Source organism: Haliotis rufescens, unplaced genomic scaffold (genome assembly GCF_023055435.1).
Source record: "Haliotis rufescens isolate VD_foot unplaced genomic scaffold, xgHalRufe1.0.p SCAF_9, whole genome shotgun sequence".
NCBI lineage: Eukaryota > Metazoa > Mollusca > Gastropoda > Lepetellida > Haliotidae > Haliotis > Haliotis rufescens.
Genome location: NW_025964383.1, coordinates 14,655,216 through 14,680,952, shown reverse-complemented (window position 1 = coordinate 14,680,952; position 25,737 = coordinate 14,655,216). Strand labels below are relative to the sequence as shown.

Here is a 25,737-nt window from a genome sequence, read left to right as displayed (position 1 = left end):
ATATACCAACACCCTTCGATACAGTTTAACTTAACATTTCCCAGCAAGCCTTTGAGTTGTAAACTTTTTAGCGATATGTTTTGACATATTTGACTTCAAAGAAACTCAGGTGAGATTGTTTATTTATAACGGAGAACAAATGTGTTATGGGTACCTTTCATTATCTACGCCACGTTTGATTAGGTCAATCTATTATTCATGGATAAATATATCATAAGTGTATTCGATTGGCAAATGCACTGTACCAAGTTATTAAGATGATCACGGTAGATCTTCATGAATGAATATGTGTAATTTCTGCAGGTTAACAATTAATTTACAAACCCACATGAACATATATATTACCATTTCATCTACCATCGAATACAGTCAAGTCCCGTTAATCCGACATGGTTGGTTGCATATGAGTATGTCGAATTAACGAGTATGTCGAGTGTACTTAGAGAGAGAGAAAAAGAGAGAGAGAGAGAGAGAGAGAGAGAGAGAGAGAGAGAGAGAGAGGGCGAGAGAGTTGTTTTATTAACGTGTCACGTGTTACAAAAGACAGATATATACAGTACATGTTCTTTGGCATATTAGGTAAGTACCCAGCAATTAGGCTTGTGAGACACAATAAAACATTATATACATTATATACTATAAAATACATTGACAATAAATTTTACATGTCTCGGTAAATGCTTAGCTAAATGATTGCTTACGTTTAAACGTCTTTAAAAGTGTACTGGCTAACAAAGGCTGAATTTCTTTACATTTTAAAATATAATTGAAAGCGTCACCAACGCTAATATTTTCAAATAACGGATTTAAAACAATACATTATCTAAGTAAAATACTTCTAAGATCATCATATAAAGGACATAACATTAAAAAGTGAAATTCATCTTCGACAAACTTTTGATGAACAAATTTAAAACAGTACACATATATTATTTGATTTGCAAGATGCACTTTACCATGTTATCACCACGATCGCTGTAATATATTGGTATATCTTGCCTCGAGAGGGCATAAAAAAGATGACGTCAGAAAGACCGATTTGTCCGGATCTTAATAAAGAACGTCTTGTTGTGACACGGCTCGGGTCGGATATCGTGTTCTGTTGACACAATGGCGCTGTTGTCTTTCGCGGGTATTCCTGTATATGGTATAGCCTCTTAAGCTATGCAACGATACTGTTTATTTATAGAGTGGGTCAAGTGTTCGCAAACAACGAACAACCAAGCGCTGTATAAAGAAACGACGTGGGAAGGCGACGCTAACAGCCACGATAAAACCGGCCGCTGTTCAAACCAGCAGTGAGCAATTTCCCTCGGCGGGACACTGGACTGCACCTGCACTTTGGCTGACTGAATGGACATGTTTGTGGCCGAATTAGCAATTATCTCCCATATTATTGCTCATTTCGGTTTTTTCACCACCTTAAATATCGGTTGATTGGACCAGCTTAAAGTTACTCCATTTCCGTGTGTGACATCGAAGTGTGATTATGTGAACATACCGATGGGGGTAAACGGAACAGCGCCATTCTGTTGTCCGGGAAGCTGTTCTTTGTGGACGAATCACGCGCTATCGGAGTCTTTTCATCTGCCATGCTGGAATACATAATCGGGGTAAGGGTAACACCTAATGATCAAGGAATTAAAGGTCAGGCAATATGTCACCACACGTTATTGCTAATGTGTAACAGCTGAGCCCGAGACCATTTTCCGTGGGACGGGGACCGACTCCGTGGTCTAGTGGTAGAGCGTCCGCCCGGAGAGCGGAAGGTCCGGGGTTCGATCCCCGGCCGCGTCATACCAAAAGACGTTTAAAGATGGTACTTGTTGTTACCCTGTCTGGCGCTCGGCATTAAGGGACTAAAACAAGGACTGGTCGGCTCGGGGTCAGTATACTGTGTCTGAGTGGGGTATTCATGTTAAACTGCGGCATGGTATCTCAGTTCGGACTAGTACAAGCAGACACACACGTACATGCACGTCGCTATATAAGTGCAATAATCTTGGACGCGACGTTAAACCCCATTTCACCTCACCTCACCTCACCGTGGGACGGGCCTCAGCAGGAAATTATTATTAACGAGCATTGCCGCGCCTTGGGTCTTATTGATACATTTGGACTTCCGGCTGCTTTTGTCTTGGCAGCGGTCAAGATGCACGACAATTGCGCAGATGCTCTTACCTGAGGACTTCCGTAGTCCAGTAAACAATCTTACGCAATGCTTGAATGCTGAGAGTTAATTCCCTTCGCCTCCCCGGTCGGGTGGCCTAATGATTAAAGCGTTCCCGTGTCACGCCGAAGACCCGGGTTCGATTCCCGACATGGGTACAATGTGTGAAGGCCATTTCTGGTGTCCCCCCGCAGTAATATTGCTGGAATGCTGCTAAAAGCGGCGTGAAACCATACTCACTCACTCACTCAAGCGCACATACTGACATTACACTGATAGTTCAGTATAGGGTAAAGCACAGACAAAAACTACATCATATCGCTCTAGGGACGAAAAGAAGATCGATACTTAGGAAACTTGGTCAATGAAAATGTGAAAATTGCGACAATACATCACTAGATGTGATGTGATTCATCATTTCATTTATTATCCCTCGGGGATATAGAAACGGGCTCCGTCCGTCCGTCCGTCCGTCACGTTTCGTTTCCGAAGCATAACTCATAAACCGTTCAATATTTTTTCATTAAACTTTGCAGGTCTGTCAGGTACATACTGAACTGGTGCCTTTTGCAATTGAGAGATTTTAGAAATTTTTATTTTTTACGTTTCCATGGCAACAAGATGGACTTAGGTTCTGTGAGGGTAGGGTTCGTTTCCGGAGCATAACTCATCAACCGTTCAATATTTTTTCATCAAACTTTGCAGGTCTGTCAGGTACATGCTGAACTGGTGCCTTTTGCTACTGAGAGATTTTAGAAATTTTTATTTTTTACGTTTCCATGGCAACAAGGTGGACTTAGGTTCTGTGAGGGTAGGGTTCGTTTCCGGAGCATAACTCATAAACCGGTCAATATTTTTTCACCAAACTGTGCAGGTCTGTCAGGTACATGCTGAACTGGTGCCTTTTGCTATTGAGAGATTTTAGAAATTTTTATTTTTTACGTTTCCTTGGCAACAAGATGGACTTAGGTTCCAAACTCATTTTTTCTTTACAATTTCCATGACAAGTTCCACCTCGGTTAAAAAAGGTAAGGGTTTGTTTAGATTTAATTATGTCATAAATTCTGCAACAGGGGCGGGGGATATAGCCACGTTAGTGGCAAACTCTTGTATTTCCTGTTTTGCAAAGCATTGTTTTCTATGGAGAGATTAAGACAACCGTGTGGATTTGTGTCGCATACTAAGCCCGAAATGCAGTGGTCAGAAGAAATTGTAACTGAAACTATCATATTTCCAACTATGGTATATTCCATGATCGGGTAATTATTCTGCAGCTTTATAAAATAATAATATAAATTATTAATAATAACCTTAGGTGAGCACTTTGATACACAGCCGGAATTTGGTCTAAGGCTGAGTATGGAGACTGATACACGCTTGTATTGTGACTTGCGTACAACTCAATAGAAATAAAAGAACACCTGGTGTTTTTACATAAGTATAGTTAATATGCCAAGACAGGACATGATAACTATAGTCATGAAAAATGCGGGTGTCCTATAACTTGTATTGAGTGGTATGTATGAGAACATAACAATGCCGGTATCTTGCTTCTCAATGTGTGTTTGATTAATCATTACGACCGAGTTTCTGATGTTTACCATTCATTGTAGCGATATTCAATATATTTCATAGAGTTTTTTACTTGATACACCTGTTTGTCTTCAGCAATCCGTGCTACTAACGGGATCGGATGGCCAGGCTCGCTGACTTGGTTCATGTATGTCATCGTATGCAAATTGCGTAGATACTCATGATGTCAATCACTGGATTGTCTGATCCAGCCTCGACTATTTCTAGTTCGCCGTCATATGGCTGAGATATTCCTGAGTGCTGCGCTAAACAACAAACAAACAAACCGGCTGTCTGGAGCATTTGTGTTGGATGATTGATTGAGATATAAACATTTGACGAAACTTCACCCCATTTAAGAGAACAGCGTTTATTATGAGCGCACCTTCCCTGACGCTTACATGCAGTGTATATTGGTATCGAATTATATGGATTTCTATACAGGTGGTCGGGACCGGACAACGAGTTCGACATAAGGGATCTCCAGATAACGGGTCCGACTGTATAACGTCACTGTCGTACACCAGGTGTTCACATAACGTAGAAGTGAAGGTAACATGTGTTCCCAGTTACGAGGGGTGTTCATTAAAGATTTCCCCTGACCCACTTCCGATGGGCCTAGTGGAATGAAACCTGGCATAGGTATTAGTCTTTCTCCACATAGGAACCACCAAGAGTTACACACTTCTCCCATCGTTTTATGCAACTATGGAGACCTCGCTTGTAAAAGCCCTCATGTTGCGTCTCAAACCAGGACTTGACTTCAGAAATCAGTGTTTCATCATCTGTGAAACGTTTTCCCTTCAAAAATGACTTCATGGTTGGAAAGAGGTTGAAGTCAGATGGTGCAAGGTCAGGAGAGTAAGGAGGATGTGGAAGGATTTCATAGCCACAGGACCGCGCTTCTTTCTGGGCAACATGAGAGTTGTGTACTGGAGCATTGTCTTGCAGGAGACGGACATCCTTGGTCAGCATGCCACGCCTCTTAAGCTTGATAGCGTCCCGCAATTTCCGCAGCAGTGAAGCATAATAAGCTCCTGTAATTGTGGTACCCTTTGCCAAGAAATCCATCATCACTACTCCGTGCTGGTCCCAAAACACCGTGAGCATGACCTTGCCTGCAGAGGGTTGGACACGTGCCTTCTTTGGGGGTGGTAACTCCACATGCTTCCATTGCATCGACTGAACTTTAGTCTCAGGATCAAAGTGATTGACCCATGTTTCATCCTGTGTGATAAGTCTGTCAAAAACATTTGCCTGTTTTCTTTGGCACATGTCCAAAAGATCCTTGGAGCAATTGACTCGTTCCTGCTTTTGGAAAGGTGTGAGAGCAACCTGGGAATCCATCGTGCAGACACCTTATGCATGTTCAAATTGTCATCGATGATTTTTTTCCACAGACCCTACACTGATCTTGAAATCTTGTGCTAACTGGCGAACAGTTATACGTCGGTCTGCCAAAATGGCGGTCTCCACTTGATGGATACTGTCCTCATCAATGGCTGAATGGGGGCGACCAGGAATGGCAGCTGTTTCCACAGATGTCCGACCACACTTGAACTGGCGATGCCAGTGATTAACAACGTCATACGATGGGGTATCTTTCCCATAAGTTGCTTTCATTTCATCGAAAGTTTCTTTTGGTGTGCGACCTTTCGAATATAAAAACCTAATCACTGCTCGGTATTCTACTGGCTCCATTGTCACACCCTACTCGATCATAACACCTGTAAAAGTGGTAAGATTAATAGTTCGGTGCTGCAAATTCAGACATAACCCATTATGGATACATGTATCATTACACATGTGAAATTTCAACCAAGTATGATAACCCTAAGTGGTTTAGGAGAAATCCTTGATGAACACCCCTCGTATGTTGGGACGACTGTATCATTGCACACACATGGTGACGACCTGTGACTGTAACGTTGTATAGGTACTTATGATACATAGTGTGTACGTGACCAGAGATGGGAGATTAGAATATAGAGTTAATGTGCATCTGTTGTCTGGTACCTGGTTCTCACAGCTTTGTAAAACATCACTGAATCCACCATGCGTTTTCAGTATTGTCAAGATACAAGGATGCCACCCGTTGTTCGCTACATTGTCTAGAAACACATGTAAGTTTAGTTGTTTGCAACATCGCACAAGTACAGAGATGCCTTCAGTTGTTTGATGGATTGAATGGCAATATAGATGCCATCCGTTGTTTGCAACGCCGTACAGATGCCTTCAGCTGTTTGCAACATTGTGGAGCCACATAGAAGCATGTTCTTGTTTGCAACGTTGTATAGCTACACAGACGCCGCCAGTTGTTTGCAACGTTGTTTAGTTACACAGACGCCGCCAATTGTTTGCAACGCTGTACAGCTACACAGACGCCGCCAATTGTTTGCAACGTTGTATAGCTACACAGACGCCGCCAGTTGTTTGGCCACGTTGTATAGCTACTCAGACGCCGCCAATTGTTTGCAACTTTGTATAGCTACACAGACGCCGCCAGTTGTTTGCAACGTTGTATAGCTACACAGACGCCGCCAGTTGTTTGCAACGTTGTATAGCTACGTACATTTCCCATGTTGTTTGCAACGTTGTATAGCTACACAGACACCGCCAGTTGTTTGCAACTTTTTAGAGCTACACAGGCGCCGCCAGTTGTTTGCAACTTTGTATAGTTACACAGACGCCGCCAATTGTTTGCAACGTTGTACAGCTACACAGACGCCGCCAGTTGTTTGCAACGTTGTATAGCTACACAGACGGCGCCAGTTGTTTGCAACGTTGTTTAGTTACACAGACGCCGCCAATTGTTTGCAACGCTGTACAGCTACACAGACGCCGCCAATTGTTTGCAACGTTGTATAGCTACACAGACGCCGCCAGTTGTTTGCAACGTTGTATAGCTACACAGACGCCGCCAATTGTTTGCAACGCTGTACAGCTACACAGACGCCGCCAATTGTTTGCAACGTTGTATAGCTACACAGACGCCTCCAGTTGTTTGCAACGTTGTATAGCTACACAGACGCCGCCAATTGTTTGCAACGCTGTACAGCTACACAGACGCCGCCAATTGTTTGCAACGTTGTATAGCTACACAGACGCCGCCAGTTGTTTGCAACGTTGTATAGCTACACAGACGCCGCCAATTGTTTGCAACGCTGTACAGCTACACAGACGCCGCCAATTGTTTGCAACGTTGTATAGCTACACAGACGCCTCCAGTTGTTTGCAACGTTGTATAGCTACACAGACGCCGCCAATTGTTTGCAACGCTGTACAGCTACACAGACGCCGCCAATTGTTTGCAACGTTGTATAGCTACACAGACGCCTCCAGTTGTTTGCAACGTTGTATAGCTACACAGACGCCGCCAATTGTTTGCAACGCTGTACAGCTACACAGACGCCGCCAATTGTTTGCAACGTTGTATAGCTACACAGACGCCGCCAGTTGTTTGCAACGTTGTTTAGCTACACTGACACCACCAGTTGTTTGCAACGTTGTATAGCTACACAGACGCCGCCAATTGTTTGCAACGTTGTATAGCTACACTGACACCACCAGTTGTTTGGCCACGTTGTATAGCTACACAGACGCCGCCAGTTGTTTGCAACGTTGTATAGCTACACAGACGCCGCCAATTGTTTGCAACGTTGTATAGCTACACAGACGCCGCCAGTTGTTTGCAACGTTGTATAGCTACACAGACGCCGCCAGTTGTTTGGCTACGTTGTATAGCTACATACATTTCCCATGTTGTTTGCAACGTTGTATAGCTACACAGACACCGCCAGTTGTTTTCAACTTTTTAGAGCTACACAGACGCCGCCAGTTGTTTGCAACTTTGTATAGTTACACAGACGCCGCCAATTGTTTGCAACGTTGTACAGCTACACAGACGCCGCCAGTTGTTTGCAACGTTGTATAGCTACACAGACGGCGCCAGTTGTTTGCAACGTTGTATAGCTACATACACGCCACCAGTTGTTTGCAACGTTGTATAGCTACACAGACGGCGCCAGTTGTTTGCAACGTTGTATAGCTACATACATTTCCCATGTTGTTTGCAACATTGTATAGCTACACAGACACCGCCAGTTGTTTGCAACTTTGTATAGCTACACAGACACCGCCAGTTGTTTGCAACTTTGTATAGCTACTCAGACACCGCCAGTTGTTTGCAAAGTTGTATAGCTACACAGTCGGCGCCAGTTGTTTGCATCATTGTATAGCTACAAACATGCCTCCAGGTACATTATGCATTATCAAGATGACTTAAGTGGCTTAAAGTTTGAACATTTAACAGTGAAACTTGATGTTTGCGCTATTATACTAATACAATCATGACGCCAAGTGCAACGTTGTAGCTCGCTCTAACATCATGGTAACATAACACATACATATTTTGTTACCTATATTCTAGAATCAATAGATAAACAGATTAAAGTAGATGTCCCTTTTGTGGCTAAGTCGTGGATTCAAGTGAACCGTTCAGTTTGAATGTGGATATGCCATTCATGCGCATTTTTATCTCCGCTGGTAGTGGGGATGTCTTGACCCCATGTAAATGGCTCTGATGTGTTTGAGGTTTAGGTATTGTGTTTAGGTTCCCCAAGTGAAAAGGTCATCAGCAGTAATATGAGCATATGCGTCAATAATGAGACAAGCATATTCATGGACAGTGATCAATGCACCATGTGTGAACAAAGTAAACAAATTGCACAACAGTGACTGAAGGGCAATGTTGTATCCATGTACAATGTATTTCTTAGAAGTTTGACAATATTATGTCTTATTTAGCTATTGTAGCATGTATGAAGAGTATGTTCGCTATATCTAATGGCATATTTCAGAGGCCAGTTTGAATATTTCGTCGCTGACCTCTTCATGGTCATACAACGTCCACTTTGTGTGTTATTCATGGAATGATTTTGCTGGGGACAGGACACGAAACTGAACAGAGTTGTTTTGGAGAGAGTATGCAATCTGGTGATTACGTACGTCTAGGGCGTCTACAGCAGGTGTGGAATGCAAATAAAGATAACGCATGACTGACCTATTTACGCGGTTTTCGTTGTTGGTTTGCAATAGAACAAGGTATACACCATTATTCACTTTTGTCATTTCTGTTGGATGACTGATTGAGTTCCATACAGGTGTTTGACGAAAGTTCTCTCCATTTAAGTGGACAGCGTATATCATGAGCGTACCTTCACAACAGGTTATGATCTCAGAGGGGGCACGGGTGGCCGAGTCGTCTTAGGCGCCGCGATATAACTGGTATACTGTTAACAGGGGGTAAACCCCAACTCACTCACTCACTCACTCACTCACTCACTCACTATGATCTCAGAGGGGGCACGGGTGGCCCAGTCGTCTTAGGCGCCGCGATATAACTGGTATACTGTTAACAGGGGGTAAACCCCAACTCACTCACTCACTCACTCACTCACTCACTATGATCTCAGAGGGGGCACGGGTGGCCGAGTCGTCTTAATTAGGCGCCGCGATATAACTGGTATACTGTTAACAGCGGCGTTAACCCCAACTCACTCACTCACTCACTCACTCACTCACTCACTCACTCACTCACTCACTCACTCACTCACTCACTCACTCACTCACTCACTCACTCACCCTGGTATCTACAACCTAGCGGAAGCCTGTTGTAACTTGGAGATATCAGGACGATCGATGTATCGAGGCATGGACAGCCGGACAGATCAAGTAACAGCATTATAGATCCATAGCAATGACATTGCATGCGTTAGAAACCAAACACGCACCGCGTGCATGCAATGACAAAAAGAATTGTATTTCGAAGGCAAAAAGCAATAACAGCTGTGACAGATTATGTACAATGTTCACGTCGGCTTGGTGAGACAACGAGTACACAATGTTGTAATCAGCTGACAATGCATCCGTCCTGACAAAGGGAATGTGTTGTTCAATGTTTAACGACCCAACAGACATCCCAGTAATTCACAGTTTGATTACAAGAATCAAATTATGTTGTGCAAACGCGTGTATATCGTTCACATTATCTGATTATTGATATTGGTTGAACAATTAGTTAAATTTGCAATGTGCGTTTACAGCGATGGTAGATGTGAAATGCCTTTTTACGCTTCTCAAAACTGTGAATGTGGCAAACGCCAACTCCGAGATAAATGTACAAAAATCAAGTACAAATAAGTCAAAGGATCGAGATATACACTGACGGTAATAGTCAAATGTTCTTACTTGGTGAATTTCACTCTCCACTCTGACACCAACTTGTTAGGATATTTTACTAACCAGTTCGTAAATATTTGCTTCTTAGACCACTATAGGTCGTCTAGTAGACTAGTACAATCTACTGATCAGTTAGTAGATGTTATTTTCCTTCTTTCAAAGAATCTGCTTCTCATACTTTACTAACCGCAATATTACTAAGCTTGTAGTAAGTTTTCACTTCACTTTAATAACGTGTCGTTTCTTAGTCATTTTGCGATCCCTGTTGCCCGCTGCTAAATTATATTAGTAAAAGAGACCGAGTGAATAACATTAATGTTGCGGGTGAAAGATCACACATAGGGTTTTTTAGGGGCATTTGAAGACTTAGTTTATTTACACAAGACTACGAAAATGTAATTGGCGGGTGAATAAGAAACACAACTATTGTTTTACACTGGCAAACGTACCAAACCTTCATTGAGTACATGCTATAAAGTCCCAAATTTTGCCAGTCATGTAACAAATTACATTGACATTGTTGTTGCTGTACGTTTCAACATATTTTTCATGTTTGCTGCAAACGAGGTGTTAATCTATAATCACGTGTAGAAATCTTGCGGATTTTTCGAATTTATAGAATTGCTTTTTATGGAGAGACAAGGTATCATAACATCTTTCCCCCAGCATTTGAGTAGCACTCCAACACTATTTTGCACTTGAAAGGGTGAACCCCCTTTCATTGCACCATTAATCTACTCCAACAAGGGCTCACTGGATTTTTTTTCGGATTTGTGAAAATTCTGTGTTTTACCCATGTAGCTCCGTCATCACCGCATTTAGAAGTTTGGGAAGGGGAGATGGCATGATCAAAAAGATCATTGATCACGGGTTTGGCTTAGGTATTGTCTGTTTAATTTGTCTTTTCTTATTTCAGTTTCCAGCCTTAGTATGTGATCTAGACATGAGTGTCCCTCCTGAAATCGCTTTGATCAGGTTTGATGTTGTTGCCTTTTTGTAACCATGGCTTCCATAGCTTTGCACAAGTGAGTGATATAGGTCAATATGTGTTTGGTTGGGCTTCGTCTTTACCTTGTTTTAGAAGCGGGATAACTTCAGCTTGTTTCCATGCTTTTGGGACTTCTCCTTAGGACCATATTGTGTTGTACAACTCAGTGAGTAAGTTTTTGGTTTGATGAGGTAGGTTTTTCAATATACCTTAACTGGTTGTATCAGGACCAGGGGCAGTGCCTTGCCTATGTTGTATTGCATCCTCAAACTCTGTCACAGTAAATGTTATACTGTATACCAGACGTTTGCTCTGCGGCTGTTTTGACATCTTGGGCACTAGCATTTTTTATCCTTTTGGAATTCTTTCCTGCAATCTGTGTTGCTGCTGACAGATGAGAAGTGCTGAGATAGAATGTTGGCCTTTTCGTTGACTGTACGGGCGTTGGCTATCTTGAGAATTTCTGTTGGCTTACGCTTACCCCTGATTGCCTGTATTTTGCTCCAGCATTTATTTTATTTCATTTAGAGAGTTGCAGAAGGTCTGCCATGACTACCCTTAAGAATCGTCTATGAGGTGTCCTAGTTTTGTCCAGACTGCTCGGACTTGTGCGAATGATGATTTATCCCTTTTTGACCTATTTAGGGCTTTCTTGCTCACTCTCCTAGCTTTTGCTATGTCCATGTTCCACCGTGATATCGTAGTTTGGCCGGTTTTGTGGTGGTATTTGTATTGATTTTCAGCTGCGGAAATAATTGCTGAGGTGAGTTTTTGGCGAAAAAGATCAGGATTATTTTTAAGCAACCCTCCCTGAATTTGAGCCAATCAGCCCTTGTCCAGTCCCGCCTAGGATTGAGCTGCTCCTTTAATTGTTTTGGGTTACCTATGTAGGTGAGTGTGGGAAGGTGGTCGCTTCCCCAAGTGTCATCATGGACTTGCAATTGGCAATGTGAGGCGAGGTTCTTTGTGGCAGTTGTGAGGTCATTTGAACTCTTGGTGTCGCGGACATGGTCATCGTGTGTGTGACTGTCGTTGTTTAGAGTTAGGAGACTGTCGTCCTCAAACCGAATTGTTCCTATCTTCCCATAAAGAATTGTGTGCATTATAGTCACCAAGGATTATGTCATTGTTGCCTACTGTTTGAGCTTCGTCAGCTCTCCCGTCTGTGGTTCATGGGTAACCCTGTGGTATATGTAAGCTTTGCGTAATTCATTGCCATTTGCCAGTTTTCAGGGGAAGTTTGGGGTTTCAAGGTTTCTTACATTTTGTTTCAGTATTGATGGAGGTACAGTTGGGGACAAGGGTGATAAGTCCTCCTCCCTATTTGCCAGGCTTAATATGTTTTTCTGTATTTTTTCCTATATTGATTGTAAGCAGGGAACGTGACTTTTTCGCTGACTTTAGTCTCCTGTTTTCCACGAGTGCTTAATGTAATTTGTCATGGCTCTTAAGGCCGTTAGCGGCTCACTGTAATTAATTCAAGTCCATGATTGTCTTGATGAGTGTTTATCAAGGGCATACCCTATTTTGAAATTGTTTCTCTGTATTTCAGTATCTTGAAAGCCAGATTGAGGATGCAGGTTGCTTTGGCTTTGACCCTCATTTTCCTGCCTATAATTGTGATCAATGCAATGGCATTGAACTTTACCATGAAGACCGCCACCGTGGTCTAGTGTTAGAGCGTCCGCGGCAGTTTCGGGGTTTGATCCCCGGCCGCGTCATACCAAAAGACGTTAAAAGATGGTACTTGTTACCCTGTCTGGTCCTGGGCATTAAGGGGCTAAAACAAGGACTGGTCGGCTCTGAGTCAGTATACTGTGTCTGAGTGGGGTATTCATGGTAAATTGCAGCATAGTGTCTCAGTGTAATAACACTTTAAATCGGCATCTGCCAGGACTAGTACAATCAGCCACACACACGCCCACACGTGCATGCACGTCGCTTTATAAGGATCAGTGCTCTTAGATTCGCTTGTGTTCTAGGAGAGTAAAGAGTAGTCGCTTGGGATTTTTCGACCTTTTCAACCTGCACATATTTTGATTCAGATTGCTGAGTAGGCGATTTATTTATGCATTTCCTTATGAGCAAGCGCTTTTGACATTTTAGCGCTAAAGATGAGCGACCCTCCTTTTTGCAGTTTTTACTCCAAGTGTTTCAGTTTTCTTTGCAAGAAACTCGGGAGCAATTTTTGGACGTGGTGGCTGGTTCATAGAACATACAGTTTGTGCATTGTGTCAGCCTTTTCCTATATGGCATAGTTTCTATGTTCGTACCGCAAAGATTGCGGTGGCAGGGGACTGACTGTCCTAATGACGTGAGTATTACTACTCGTGTGTTGGTGGTGCCCATCGATTTCACCCTGAACGCCGACAGGATTGTTTATTGGTTGATTTTATTGGTTACTTCCCACGACGTAGACCTTCCAAGGGGTGTAAAAACAATGTGTCTGGACTGCAGGGGAATGTGTTCAATGACTAGTGATCTCAGCCAATAGGCAGCAAGTGTGATTACAAGCACTAGGCTGATTTTAAAAAGCGAAGTGATAGAAAAATGAAATAAGTAACTGATGAAAGGAATTTTACCGGAGGCAAAAAGGTCTGTTTCGTGAAATACCTCATTTTATTTTGGGCTTGACAGACATGTTGATAGAGATTGTCTGCAGCGACATTTTGTCGATGTGTACACCACACATGACATGACAAAGGTCCGCCTCCGTGGTCTAGTGGCAGAGCATCCACCCGGAGAGCGGAAGGTCCGGGGTTCGATCCCCAGCCGCGTCATACCAAAAGACGTTAAAAGATGGTACTTGTTGTTACCCTGTCTGGCGCTTGGCATTAAGGGGCTAAAACAAGGACTGGTCGGGTCGGAGTCAGTATACTGTGGCTGAGTTGGATATTCATGTTAAACTGCGGCATGGTATCTCAGTGAGCTAGCACTATGAATCGGCATCAGTCCGGACTAGTACAAGCAGCCACACACACACACACACACGTACATGCACGTCGCTATATAAATGCAATAATCTTGGACGCGACGTTAAACCCCATTTCACCTCACCTCACCTCACCTCACCTCACATGACAAAGCCACCTTGGGGTATCCCATTTTAGTTTGATTTCGTTAATGCTTTGGGGCATGTCAATTGATTCTGTAAGGTAGTCCCCGACGACAACGTAGCCTCTTCCACACTTATTTATTTTAATAATACTTTCATACTTTTGTGCTTCACATCTTTGGCAATATCCTAAGCTGTTAGGGTTTTATTAAGATCTAGGAAATGGTCTGCGCGAACGGCTACTTCTTCCGATTTGTTTTGTGATCGTTTATTCTGTTGTGTCTTCGATTCTGATAAAACCGTTCTTGGTCTTTTCTGTTTGATTTTGAACAGTTGTTGAGGCAGTTTACGTTTAAGCATGCCTTGAGGCCAGAGGGCACTATAATCGATTTTGACTTTGTTTTTAGTCCCGGAGAACGTAAGTGTGTCCTGGAAACGGCCAGATACATTGAGTGCAGCTTGACTATTGGTTTACACATATTTATGTTCACAAAAATGTGAATATGGTATAGTAAACAAGCGAAGAGCTTATGTAAATACCGCTACATAACACATAAGACATGATATAATAAAAACATCAATGAAGGTTAGATGTAACAAAAGAAGTGTACATGCCAAGCTAGATGTGTATATAAAATAAATGTATTTGCAGTTTATATTAAACAATTCATTTAATTGAAAATCTGCCAGTTATTAATATGAAGTTTTGAATAGAATCTAATGTTTGAATTTCCTCTTCCTTACTCAAATACGAATTTCGGCATAGCACTGATTGTAAAGAGTAACCATGTTGGTAAAAAGACATTTCATTTCGAATAGTAATTTGTACACACTAAAAGAAGTGTAGAGCATCTTCGGTATGATATCTACAGGAACAAGTTTTTGTATCCAAACTATATCTGTCATATTGACCTGCGTTAAGATTGCTGAAGCCAATCCTGAGGAGTCTGTGAATAATTTGACATAAGCTGTTTCCATAATTTAAATCCCAGTGTAGACCATTATCTCCCCTTACGTGAAGCATTCGTCATTATGGCTTTTTATGGACACATATTCTCGTCAAATGTTAATCTAACTGCTTTAAATATGAACGTTGTTATAGTAACTTGCTCTACATCAACACTATCTACAGTTTTTTAGCTTATAGGGATTATAGGGACTCCATTAATATTAAGGCATGGAGAGTTACTAAGATATTCCCCTCTACACAGGTTACCCCTTCTCACCGCCGCTGCCTCATGCAATCTACCAGAGAGGATAGTGAATTCACTGTTTATGAACCTTCTGGCCACTGTTACTAATTACGTAAGTAGAATTCACTTGATTGTTTTCTTAGTGTATATTTGTATCTCAAATTAGAGATAAGCGGTCTAACTTATACACAGAATCGGACAATGAGTTCGAGATAACGGATCTTGAGATAACGGGGACCGACTATACAACGTCACTGTCCTATACCTCCCCCACCTCCCCCACCGTATCCTCCCCCACCAATGGCACCCGTCACAAACACATGCAAAGGCAGGTCAAAGAACATAATTGAATTTACCAGGTGTTTGCAACGATGAATAGCTACATAGACTACACCATTTTTTTGCAGCGTTGTATACCTACATAGATGTCTCAAGTTGATTGTGTCGTTACATGGACGCCGCAAGTTGTTTGCAACGCTGTACAGCTACACAGATGACACCAGCTTTTTGCAACGTTGTATATATACATAGACGCCACCAGTTGTTTAACAACGTTGTATATATACATAAACGCCGCAAGTTGTTTGCAACGTTGTATAGCGGCATAAACGCCACCAGTTGTTTGCAGCGTTGTATAGCTACACAGAGTCACCATTTGTTTGCAACGTTGTATAGCTACACATACACCACCAGTTGTTTGCAACGTTGTATGGCTACACTGACACCGCCAGTTGTTTGCAACGTTGTATAGCTACACAGACGCCGCCAGTTGTTTGGCAACGTTGTAGAGCTACATACACGCCGCCAGTTGTTTGCAACGTTGTATAGCTACACAGACGCCGCCAGTTGTTTGGCAACGTCGTAGAGCTACATACACGCCGCCAGTTGTTTGCAACGTTGTATAGCTACACAGACGCCGCCAGTTGTTTGGCAACGTCGTAGAGCTACATACACGCCGCCAGTTGTTTGCAACGTTGTATAGCTACACAGACGCCGCCAGTTGTTTGCAACGTTGTAGAGCTACATACACGCCGCCAGTTGTTTGCAACGTTGTATAGCTACACAGACGCCGCCAGTTGTTTGGCAACGTTGTACTTATACATACACGCCGCCAGTTGTTTGCAACGTTGTATAGCTACACAGACGCCGCCAGTTGTTTGGCAACGTTGTAGAGCTACATACACGCCGCCAGTTGTTTGCAACGTTGTATAGCTACACAGACGCCGCCAGTTGTTTGCAACGTTGAAAAGCTGCACAGACGCCACCAGTTGTTGCAATGATTCATGGCAACACTGATGCCTCGAGGTGGATATTTTAAACATTAAGCATTATGAAGATAACACCAAGTGTTCGCAACGTTGTTCATTGAGAGGAGAAACTTGGCTATAGTACGGTTACACACATGAAACCTGGGTTTTGCAACTTTGTATATATGGAGAACTGTCCGGTCATCACTTAAATATGCATACTTGTAAAACACCCGAAGCTCGCACTAAAATCATGGTAACATTATACATAAATAGTTCACCGAGATATAAATAGATACATACACAACAGTAATTATCCAAATTGTGACAGTACACAATTTATGATTAAATACTTCATATTTATATATTAATTGTTATGTATATATATGCCATATATTTCTTTTAAGTCTTTCTACAATAACTAATATTGAAAGGTCACTTTAGTTATCCATCATGCCAAAGGCCAAGCTGACGATAGTTCACCTCGCAGCTGAAGTTGGGTTTAACGTCGCGTCAAAAATTATTGCACTTATATAGCGACGTGCATGCACGTGGTTGTGTGTGACTGCTTGCGCTAGTCCGGACTGATGCCGCGTTTATAGTGCTGGTCCACTGAGATACTAATATGAATTATAGTTTAACATGAATTACCCACTCAGACCCAGACAGGGTAACAAGAAGTACCATCTTTTAACGTGTTTTGGTATGACGTGGCCGGGGATCGAACCCCGGACCCTCCGCTCTCTGGGCGGACGCTCTAACACTAGACCACGGAGGCTGTCCGAATACTAGTATGTAAGTGAATTAGATGTGTTGACATTAATAGTTGTGCATTTATTGCACTCATGAGCTATACAGCTAATAGAGAACTAATACAATATTTGACTACAAGGCAAAATATCTATGTTATCTACATGCCTGCCTTTGAAGTATATTGATATTTGATTAAGGTAGATTGTCGAATTGTTCCTGAATAATTATTATCCAATGTTATGCTGAAAGAGTATATAACATTTATAAATACAAAATTCTATCACTGAAATGATATTTTCCCCATCAAAATGTGTATGTCCGGTTATTGTTGGATTATTTATTTATAACGCACTGAACCTCACAATGAATACTCAAACATCTCTTTGACTGATCGCTGACTCACGGAATTCTCGCTTCTATTTTGGAGTAAACGTTATAACTTGTTATCCAACAAGATTCAGGATAACATATGTAAGCAAACAGATCAGTTTGGAGGCGGACATTTCAGTCTTCCCCACATCTTTATTTACACTGCTAGTCGAGATATCTTGTCCACGTGTAAATGTCCCTGATGTGTGTCAAAGGTATTGTGTTTAGGTTCACGAAGTGGAAAGGTCTCCAGCAGTAACATGTGCGTAAATATTCATGAACAGGAATACACCTGTAAACTAAGTAAACAAAACTGCACAACAAGGGCAATGTTGTATCCATGTACAATGTATTGGTTGCAAGTTGGACAATATTTTCTTTTTCATAATGTATGAAAAAAACGTTCACTTTATTCTTTGGTACATTTTCAGGGGCCAGTTTGAGATTTGGGTCAACGACCCCTTTGCACAGCGTCCGCTTTGGGCATTATTCATGGAATGTTTCCGCTGAGGCACGAGTCTTCCTTGCGAGATGACACACTCTGGTGATAACTAACTTCTGTTTGGTCAGCTCTACCCGTCACGAACTACACCTGCAGCTGGTGTGACAGCTATAAGATGACGCATATCTGACCGAATTTAAGGGCTTTGTTGGTTTGATTGTAGCAGAACACATCACGCAGTACTCCGTAAAAAACAGTGTTTAATTTTATGAAGGACGATCCACACCATCGAGATCGATGTCACCAAGGCAACACCCGAGTGTCCCCTCTTGTGGAAAGATGGTTGTGCTGTTCTAGTTTATCCCAGATTCCCCACGGATTTATAAGGAGATGGCAGTTCACAAGAACATTGACCGAGGGTATGCGTGGGTGGTGTTGGTCACCAGCTGGCTACAAGTGGTCATCTCTGGCATCTTCTACTACACAACGGGTGTGGTCAACACCGCCCTCCTGGAGAATATGCAGGAGGGCGTGGTCAAGACATCGTGGGTGGGGTCTACCTTGTATGGGACGATGATGCTCACAGGTGAGTACTAAAGTATGGAAGAGAGGTATTTGTAAATAATAAGCTATCATGTTAATTTGAATATGCCATTGATTGAAGTGACATTTTCGTGAGGGGGCACGAGACGTCCAGTCGGCTAAGGCGCCGCAATTAGCTGAGCAGAGTTGAGTCCCGTGGGCACGCCATCAACCTAAGATTGTGGGTTCGAATCCCACTTGGCCACGACTATGTTTCTATTTTTGTCAGCACCAAAAGGTAAACGACTGAGACCTGCATCACTTTGGGCTTTCCTCACACATCAAACTGATAGGCCGTGTCATATGACTAGAATACTGTTCAAAGCGGTGTTCAACCCAACTCACTCCCTTATTGTCGAGAGGAAAAGCGTGCAGGGTTTGGGTGTTTGTCGATGAAATCGACTCTGGTACCAGAACATACGTCATAACATACGCAGTCCCTCTTAGGCATTGTTGCCTCATTCGTGATCAACTCGTACCATAAGGAGGAATAGAGAGTCCTGCCCCTCTAGAATGTTTCCTCACTGGTGTATGAACACAAAAAGTACTTCTTTAAAGAAAGATAACCCTTATTCTACCCGCGTCTTATAGTAAAATGTGGGCATGCTGTGGTTGTGATGATGGTAGTGGTAGCAGTGGTACAAAGAGGTGACTATGCTTGTCGTAAGATGCGACTAACGGGATCGGGTGGTCAGACTCGCTGACTTGGTTAATGCATGCCATCGATCCCAATTGCGTGGATCGATGCTCACGAAGTTTATCACTTGATTGTCTGGTCCAGACTCGATTATTTACACACCGCCATCATATAGCTGGAATATTGCTGAGTGCGGCGTTAAACAAACAAACAAACAGAACAGAGACAGCGGGTTAAAGTCATAGTAAGGGCCATCTCTCAATTCCACAGGTCTTAGTAGCGGTACAAAATCTTCTCCCGCGAACGAACTATCGCACAGGTTGCACCTGATGTCTATATTATTATCATTAACATCTTTTATCTCGACTTTGCCAAACTGCACCAGACGTAGCCACCACATTCAATCTTACTTCAACCGCTCGCTGACTTAGTTGATGAATGTCATCGTATCCAGATTGCATGGATCGATGCTCATGATGTCAATCACTGGATTGTCTGGCCCAGATTTGATTATGTACGAGCCGACGTCATATAGGTGGAATATTGCTGAGTGCGGCGTTAAACAACAAAGTTTTTAAACAAACAAACAAAACATGTAACATATGGCAAGCAAACATGACGTCAATCTTACATTTCCAAATTTTCATTCATCACACTAATACAGTAATAAGCCGTGTCAGTACGTATCAGAGAAACTTCGATTTTGTTGCTTTTGTCCACATTCTGCTCAACAGGCGGGCTCAATTATAACGAAAACATATGGCGTCATACATTGAAACATGTGTCGTGACGTCATGTCACTCCAGAGTGATGTGTTCACGTAGGGACTACAAATATTATCATTATTTTTATTATTTTTTAACAGAATACTACTATTCTTTCAGCACCGGTGACTAGCTCTTTAACGAATGTGTTTGGGTGCCGCATTTCGGCAGTGGTTGGAGGTCTTCTGACTCTGGTGGGCATGGTGGCTGCTTTCTTCGCCAAGTCGGTAGATTGGGTGATTGTGTCCTATGGACTTACTGCCGGTAAAGGGTCACTTTTATGGAAAATGATATAATTGTATTCCATAACAAATCACATTGAACTTATATTATTGTGGAGTTTTCAGAATCATTCATGATAATCCCATGAATAAACATTTTGTCATGACTTCCCATCATGAACAGTGGCATGCAATTGGAATGTTTAAAACAGGTATTGTACAAAACGTTGTTGCTTGGTGTTTGTCGTTCATGACATCAATATTGTTCTGCTGCAGATTCGTTCTTTTGCTTTTGCTTTTGCCTATGATAGTCAGTGATGCACAGGAACTTGTTTCCACAAGTATATATATACCATCATTTAGCGGCATTAGATTTTGGATATGTAAGTACTGACAACATATTGTAGACGATCAACTACTTAATTACATGTGTATATTGTCATTAGTTCATTCATATGATTATATATATACACGAGGAAAGCAATAACGTTAGTAACAGACAATACTGTACCCATGTTATTTTCCACATTTGCAATGACGAAACTGCTGCAGTACGTTTATGTTGCGGTTGAATATAACAAAAATAAAAATAAATTTAATTGAATCTTCCACAAACTTACAGGAAAGAAAACACTTTCATTTAGTCGCCATGACATGGCAGCATGACATCTATTGTTCGTTAGCTTGTAATCTGTTTACGCCACAAATGACACCATCATTACCATTATCGACCAAAGTATAATTCATAGTTGAGCGAATGAAGATGGATGCCGCGTTTAGCGACATCAAGGAAGGAGACACCAGAAATAAGTTTTGGCATCAGATATCACACACGTGAATGATGTGCGTGCATGACTTCATTTTCCTGAATCATGTACTCATCCATAATTGTCAACCTTTAACTGACGTCAACTAAAGGATCGATCTCTACGCCACATGGCTAGTCGTAAAATTAATACAGGATACAATTATAAATCTTCAATTTCTATCTTGCAACCTTATGTTGGAAGCTGAGAGAGTAATTTGAATGATTATTGACCATTGACCGGGCTAATTATATCAAGCTTTGACAATCCTTTCGATATATTTTTTTTTTTTTACTATTTTAATTTTATTTTTATTCCAGGTCCAGGGATAATTCATTTTGCTTTATATTTATATTTATATTTTTATTCCAGGTCTAGGAATCGGGTTCCTTGATACATCAGCGAATGTTATCAATGGTCACTATTTCCAGAAATACCTCCCTCTTGCCTCGGGGCTACAGGTGTCAGGAGGAGGGTCAGGGATGCTCATAGGTGCTCCGTTAGTGAGATTGCTGCTTGATACGTTCGGTCTCAGTGGGACCTTTCTCTTACTGGGCGCCATAGGAGCTAACACATGTGTGTGTGGTATGATGTTCAGACCATCACCGCATGAGCAACAAGCAGGAACAAAGACAAGAGAGACACCGGGAGACTTGACCAATAATCTTGTGGATCAAGAAGTAGAAGAACAACCAGAAGTCAGAACCAGTTGTCTGCAACGTTTACGTTCGACAGTCAGTGAAATGAGGACAGTTTTGTCTAATGTTAGCTTTATGCTATATGTCCTTTCCTACACATTATGGGGATTTGGAGAATCTATTATATATGTACATCTACCTAATTTTGCGGAATCCAAAGGAACAAGCCAACAAAATTCCGCCATGTTGTACACAGCTATGGGAATTACTAGTATCATAGCTCGTGTGTTGGCAGGGTTTGCTGGTAACGATCCAGCAATAGGAGTCTTCATGCTACATACAGGTATGCTGGGTGTAGCGGGAGTCCTGATTATGATGTGTCCCCTTCTGGCCAGTTCGTTCACACTGCAGCTCCTGTTCTGTAGTATCTATGGCATCTACAGTGGTGGGCCTGTGGCCTTTTTAAACCCAATTATTGTTGATCTGGTAGGCGTGAAACAACTGGCGACTGGATACGGAATGGTTAATTTCATTGGTGGCTTTGGATTACTTCTCGGACCTCCGTTTGCAGGTAAGTAACACATAAACATGCATCAACGTTGTACGATGATAGAATTTTCTCATTACACTGTCTCATTACATGTCTACGTATTGTCACTTCCCAACAAGCATATTACGATATGGCGTAGCTGTCAAATGAAAAATGCACTGTGACAAACGAGTGAATGAGTGAGGAAGGGGGCGGTTCAACTCGGCTCAGAACACTGTTTCGGTTATAACAAGCTTATTTATAAGCAGCAGTTACCGGTCTTCAAAAAACGGTCGTCATAACAGACATTATAGGCAGCGTGAATTGGCATAACATCTGTTACATGCACTACCCCTACTCGATGTGTTGTATAGTAAGCATGGTGGCCCCGGGTTGAGTAAAGGAGGGATTCTGACAAGCCTAAGAGACTCAGCTGCGGGGAAAACCAGAGAAGAACAAGCTAATTTCTTTTAACAACTTCTAGCTCTCAGGACACCCAGCACGTCCAGCGAACATGTTACTTTTTTTCGGGTAAAGCCTAATTAACGGCATTATTAAACCCCGCCACGAGGTGGAAGGGGAATATAGGAATGGGGGGCGTCCGTCCGTCTTTCCGCCCTTCTGTCCTTCCGTCCGTCACATTTCGTTTCCGGAGCAGAACACAAAAACCATGAGAGATATCGTAACCAAACTTGGCATATAGATAGGTCTAGTGGTCAACTGGTGCCTTTTGATAGTTTGGGATTTAAAAAAAAAATAATTCAAGTTTCCATGGCAACGACTTTGACTTAGACTGAAAATAGCGGTAGTCCTCGTATCCGGGGCAGATCTTGAAAACCGTACAATATTCCTTCACCAAACTTGGCATATAGATAGTTCTAGTGGTGAACTGGTGCCTTTTGAAAGTTTTGGATTTAAAAAGAAATGTTGAGTTTCCCTGGCAACGACTTGAACTTAGACTGAAAATGGTGGTAGTCTTTGTTTCCAGAGCAGATTTTGAAAACCGTACATTATTTCTTCACCAAAATTGGCACATAAATAGGTCTAAAGGAAAGCGGATGCCTTTTGATACTTTGGGACTTTTTAGAGAATTATTTTTCGAATTTCCATGGCCACGACTTACACTGAAAATCACCAAATTTGCCACAGATCTTGAAAACCGTACAATATTTCTTCCAAACTTGGCATATAAATAGGTCTAGTGGTAAACTAGTGCCTTTTGATAGTTTGGGAGTTTTTACGAATGTTTCCTTAGCAAAAGTTAACTCGGACACCGTTTACCTATTCTACAAAAATATTTACGCAGGGTTGTCTGAGAACGGTTAACATAATTACCTAATTGAGATGTTTACCACTTGACAAAGGAACTTGGTCAAGGTATATGGTGAATTATTGTGAAAACACAATTTACAAGTGGCACCTGAACCAGCCTACTTCATCGTAGTGCATGGTGGTAACATGAACAGTGGCACCCGAACCAGCCTACTTCCTCACAGTGGGTACCGGTAACATGACCATGGGCACCCGAACCAGCCTACTTCCTCGCACTGGGTAGTGGTAACATGAACAGGGGCACTTGAACCAGCCTACTTCCTCGTAGTGGGTAGTGGTAACATGAACAGGGGCACCCTAAACCAGCCTACTTCCTCGCAGTGCATGATGGTAACATGAACAGTGGCACTTGAACCAGCCTACTTCCTCGCAGTGGGTAGTGGTAACATGAACAGGGGCACCCGAACCAGCCTACTTCCTCGCAGTGCATGCCGGTAACATGAACAGGTGCACCCGAACCAGCCTACTTCACGGTGTTAGTTTGTTGGTGTGCTTCATGTTTTGTGTTTCATAGAAACACACATGAATGATTACAGTGAAAGAGACCTGCCAGGATATCAAGTCTATCCAGGAGACACTAGACACATGGTATTGCTGTGTATGTTTCAACAAGTTTCAAGAACAGTGTCCAGCTATGTGATGTAATGTCATCTCTCAGTTTTGAATACCTTCCTTTCTTGTTGGCAAGTTCTGCATTGCTTGTGTGTATGTTCCTCCAAAAGTGTCATGGACACGGTTGTCACATTCACTTACTCATTTCAAGCAGCATGAATTTGAACGTGTCCTAGTTACTGGGGATTTCAACTGTGATCTGAGTGAAAAGCTGAAACTTGAAGATTTCTTTAATGTGCGGTAAATGACTCAACTCATTCACTCTCAACTCACTGTCTTGGAGCTACACTGGACTTGTTTACTGATCATGCCAGTGCTGTAGCATTCAAGACTCCAGTCTACTGCTCAGTTCTTCAGATAATTGGTGCTGTATCTCTCAGTACACCTCATGGTGACCCCTGCTCTCATTAATCTCAAAGTAAAGTAAGAACTCCCTTACTTCTCTGATTACTGTTTAAGTAATAACACAGCGCATTACTAGTACAGTTACATATTCTATCATAAACTGCAGATGGCAAAACAACACCAGTAATTTCTTTTTTAGTGCTGCAATTACGCCATTTACATAAAGGTCCAGTGAACATAGTTCACAGGATATAATGCATTGCACACAACCGGACATTTAATATTGGCGGGGAATATGAGTATTTCTAGCTTGTTTCATTTTACCAGTCTTTTGTCCCACTCCCTTCAAATGGTTGTTCCCTTCGAATCCCATTGGTCTTGTCAACATCTTATACGTTCCTATAATCTAGACGGATTCGTATCATATTGTTTATTGTTGTTCAGGCTTCATCATGGACGTCTCGGGAAGCTACGACGTTAGCTTTGCTTGTTCTGGTAAGAACCATAAGTCTTGATGTTTCATATTTGGCTATCAAAGACAACGATACACTATAATTTATTGTAGTAATATATGTGAACGTTATTTGAATGAGATGGTGATGTTATCATTATCGCTTCACACTGAATGTTACATGAAATATAATAAGCTTGTGTACTCTAATGTAGTTGCAAACTTGGAGTTTCTTGAAATAAAAGTGAGTTTCCACATCCACCATGGATCATTCACGTGACCAACTTGTGATAGGAATCTCTTAAAGAAGTAAAGTGATGATAATATTAATGAATTCTACATATACATACCACACACCATGCAATGTGAATGGGAATATATTTCCAAACAGGAGCTTATATGTAAATGTTAGTAGGTAACCCAGATATATAACTGTTTCAGGAAGCGCACTTGTGATAGGAAGTCTACTGTCTCTGGGCATACCGATCTTTAAGCGACCAAGTGCATCAAATGTCTCCCGTGACAGGGAAATGGACATGGCAGTTTCTGAAGAATACAGAGCTGTGGCATGTGGAACAGAGGACCAATAAATGTCATACACTCACTGCCAAAGAGTTCTGTTTTTCGTTATATTAGACCATCTGTCATTTTACAACATATGCCTTTCTGCAATTGTATATTATCCATTTTTAACTTGGTGGACTCTCTTACAGAGACAGGCTGATGGCTCTACAAACATGACATACAGCTAAGCTCAAAGTTCAAACAGCTTAGTTCTAACAAAACAAACA

At 42.0% G+C, this 25,737-nt stretch overlaps 1 protein-coding gene across 4 annotated transcripts; it reads left to right on the top strand.

Moving 5' to 3' along the window:
• The first annotated feature begins 1,092 nt into the window (after nt 1-1,092).
• Nucleotides 1,093-25,553, top strand: LOC124150237 (monocarboxylate transporter 14-like). 4 transcript variants are annotated; one of them, XM_048391294.1, is made up of 8 exons: nt 1,093-1,613; nt 10,899-10,957; nt 15,237-15,330; nt 18,019-18,615; nt 20,133-20,276; nt 21,412-22,248; nt 24,940-24,990; nt 25,388-25,553. In XM_048391294.1, exons 4-8 carry the CDS (start codon nt 18,420-18,422, stop codon nt 25,534-25,536), a joined length of 1,377 nt encoding a protein of 458 aa, XP_048247251.1. In that variant the 5' UTR covers nt 1,093-1,613; nt 10,899-10,957; nt 15,237-15,330; nt 18,019-18,419; the 3' UTR covers nt 25,537-25,553. The 4 variants fall into 4 exon arrangements, with proteins under 4 accessions (XP_048247251.1, XP_048247249.1, XP_048247250.1 ...); XM_048391292.1 differs by having other exon boundaries at nt 10,899-11,007; XM_048391293.1 differs by lacking the exon at nt 10,899-10,957.
• The last annotated feature ends 184 nt before the right edge of the window (nt 25,554-25,737 follow it).

Coding starts and splice junctions, on each gene's coding strand:
- LOC124150237 (XM_046522195.2), top strand. CDS start 18,420: ATGGCAGTTCACAAGAACATTGACCGAGGGTATGCGTGGGTGGTGTTG. Junction 18,616..20,132: donor TGGGACGATGATGCTCACAG/GTGAGTACTAAA, acceptor CTATTCTTTCAG/CACCGGTGACTAGCTCTTTA. Junction 22,249..24,939: donor TCTCGGACCTCCGTTTGCAG/GTAAGTAACACA, acceptor ATTGTTGTTCAG/GCTTCATCATGGACGTCTCG.